Source organism: Pygoscelis adeliae, unplaced genomic scaffold (genome assembly GCF_000699105.1).
Source record: "Pygoscelis adeliae isolate BGI_AS28 unplaced genomic scaffold, ASM69910v1 Scaffold508, whole genome shotgun sequence".
NCBI classification, from domain to species: domain Eukaryota; kingdom Metazoa; phylum Chordata; class Aves; order Sphenisciformes; family Spheniscidae; genus Pygoscelis; species Pygoscelis adeliae.
In genome coordinates this window covers 108,678-111,514 of record NW_008825292.1, presented here as the reverse complement: position 1 = coordinate 111,514, position 2,837 = coordinate 108,678, and the positions used below count along the sequence as shown (strand labels likewise).

General features: G+C 57.5%; 1 protein-coding gene across 1 annotated transcript in view; it reads left to right on the top strand.

Annotated features, from left to right (window-relative positions):
* The window catches only part of PRKCB (protein kinase C, beta), an 83,999-nt gene extending 81,162 nt beyond the window's left edge, over window positions 1-2,837 (top strand). The window contains 1 exon segment of the mRNA XM_009329958.1: window positions 2,685-2,837. Within this exon segment, the coding sequence (XP_009328233.1) occupies window positions 2,685-2,837 (153 nt within the window).

Genomic DNA, 2,837 nt, shown 5'->3' with positions numbered 1-2,837 from the left:
ACGGTGTTGTCTTGGCACACGTTGGTTCGGGTGGATGTGGCCTTCAGGAACCATATGGTCGGCTCAGCATCCCTCCAGGAGCGGGGCAGGAGCCTGGTGCCACCGTCAGCTCCTTCCTTCTGCACGTGCTGGGGCTGCAAGAGAGAGCCCCTGTGCAACCGCTTCAAAACAGACTCTTCGCGGCGAAGGGCAGTGCCTCTGCTCCACGCCGGCCCCTCTCATCCGAGGGGGGATGCTGCCTTCCATCAAGGTGGGCTTACACTTGCATTTCAACCGCTTCACCCTTTGCCTGGCAGAACTCTGCACCTGAAGTCAGCTCCTTCGCCCCATCTGCCCTTCCCCGCTCCTGCTCTGTGCCCCCAAATCTGCCTCTTCTTCCTTCTCTGTGGTGGGGAGAGGAGCCCTGCAGGGACTGCCGGCTTCTGAGCGTCACTTGTCCAAAAGTGAAGGCAGAGACCCCGCTCCTGCTTGGGGACAGACTGGGACCTGCAGGTGCTGACAGGTTGGGCCCTGAGCACCTCTGCCTGCTCAAAGCCTCACTGGCTTGACGGCACGGCTCTTCTCCTGGCTTTTCTCTCTTTGTTCCTTGAGCTACAGCCCCGTTTTTCTTCCCACCTTGTCTCCTCTCAGCCGCCCTTGGCTCTCTTTGCTTTCTGATCTTCCTCCCGCAAGGCTGAAGCCATCCTGACGGGATGCCTCCTGCGGCAAGTGGAGTCTCCGAGCAGCCATGGAGGTCCTGGTCCACTGCCGGTGTTGGGGCTCATCTCCAGAGGCTCCATCCAGCTGCAGTTGTGATGTGGTGCTCCTGGCCTGGCCGGGCTGGCAGGAGGAGGGCAGGGAGGACCTGGCTCTTAGCCATATTCTGCTTGAGGCATGAAGGTGCCGATGGCTCTGCCCCAGCATCCCTGGACCGCGGCAGCTGGTGGGACGAGAGGTGCTGCAGTGAGGACACAACATATCGCCTGGCGGGTGCTTCATCAGTACAGAGCAGCGGGGAGGATGGCCGCGGCGGGAGGGAGCGGGGCGGGGGCACAGACCAGCCAGCGTGGTCCCTCCTGCGGCACGCGCGTGACGGTGATGGAGCAGCAGGGGTGTGAGCGCGGCGGGGGCCCGCTGCAGTTACCCCTCAGGGCCCTCTGTCTTCAGCTGACAAAATAAGCCAGAGTTGGAAATCTCCTGTCGTAGCAGAGCGCAGGCAAGCTCCCGGCACTGCGGGGGCCTCAGTTCAAAGGCAAGAGTCTAAAGAAAAAAAAAAGACCATTTTGCAGGTTCCTGCAAGACACCAAATTTGTGCCAGGGTCCTGCCAGTGTCACGTCAGGGGAGGGTCACCTCCAGCACGGAGTCAGGGCGTGGGGGTGGCTGCGCCTGCCAGTGAAAATGAAAAAGCGGTGGAAAGCGCAGTGCTCTCCGGTGAGGCTCGTCCGGCCCCGGGGCGATGCGGCAGGTCTCCCACCCATCCCCCCCCGGCAGCATCCCAGCCCCGCACCCTGTGCGCAGCCTTGACAGGTAGTTAGAAACGCTGGGAGAGGGCCGCGAATGGCTGCGCTCCCGCCTCGTTTAAGCTCCTACATAGAGACATGGAAGAAGAGATGGGGAAAGTCTCTTGTCCCTGCTTGCTTTAACAACGAGACGAAGCAGAGCAGGTTGCCAGCCCGCGGGCTGCCCGGCTGCTCACGCCGCTGCCGCGCTGCAGGGAGCGGGGTGTCCCTCCGCGGGCGTTCTTTACTGGTGAAGGATCCTGGGTGCTCGTATCTTCAGTGCTCCGGTTTCCCATTCAGCCAAGGCACCGTAACCTCCCGCAGACAGAATGTACCTTAATTGGGCAATCTCTGCTGCACACCCATTTATAAAAACGGCCCGAGCGTTCCCCACCGACGGGCTCTGCAGTGCCCGTAGCAGGGTACCAGCGCTAATGATAATAACTGGTTTTTTTTCTTTTTTGGCTTGGATGTAGCTGCAAAGTTGTTCTTATGAAATTAAAATGATAAAAGGTTGCATACGTGGAATCTTCATTCTTTGAGGTTTTGAACTACCATATATTTTCTATATACAACCCTGGAGCAAATCACATCCTCAAATCAATAAAGCACTGTGTCGGTCAATACTATATCATAGCATAATTTTAAAAAATCAAGCTTGAAGCAAAAGGAGCTCCTACAGCTGATTACTCTCTGCAAATTTTGAAATCGTATTGAATGTTTACTTCCATTTTGAGGCATGTTGCTTCCTCCAGGCTCCTTCCTCCTGCGTATTGTGAATCTCTGTTTGCAGTGACGGTTTTGCATGCTGAGAAACTGCTCTGTTGCTCTCTCTTGCAGCAGCTAGGAGAGGAGGGATGCTCGGCCTGGGAGCGCCGCAGCCCTCCCCGACGCCCCGTGCTCTCATCGTGTCCCTTTACTGTCTGGTTGTGTGTTTCAAGCGCGTTAAACTGGTGTTCTTCTGTTCTTGCCCATGATGCGGGGTCGCTTCTATTGTACAGGGGCTGCCGCTGCCTGTCTGGGTGTGTATTCCTCATCGGCGGCGGCTTTAGAAACCGGTGCGGAGATCTCGAGCGCTGGGCACGAAGCCCGGGGACAGCACACCTCTCCTGGCCGAGCGCCCTTGGGTGCTGCCACCGCTCGCTCGCTCGCTCGCTCGCGCTCCCCCCTTTACTGTGTTTAACTCTGTGCTTTCCGTTTAACAGAAAGACAAGCGAGACACTTCCAACTTCGACAAAGAGTTCACCCGGCAGCCGGTGGAGCTCACGCCCACGGACAAACTCTTCATCATGAACTTGGACCAGAACGAGTTTGCTGGATTCTCCTACACTAACCCCGAGTTTGTCATTAACGTGTAG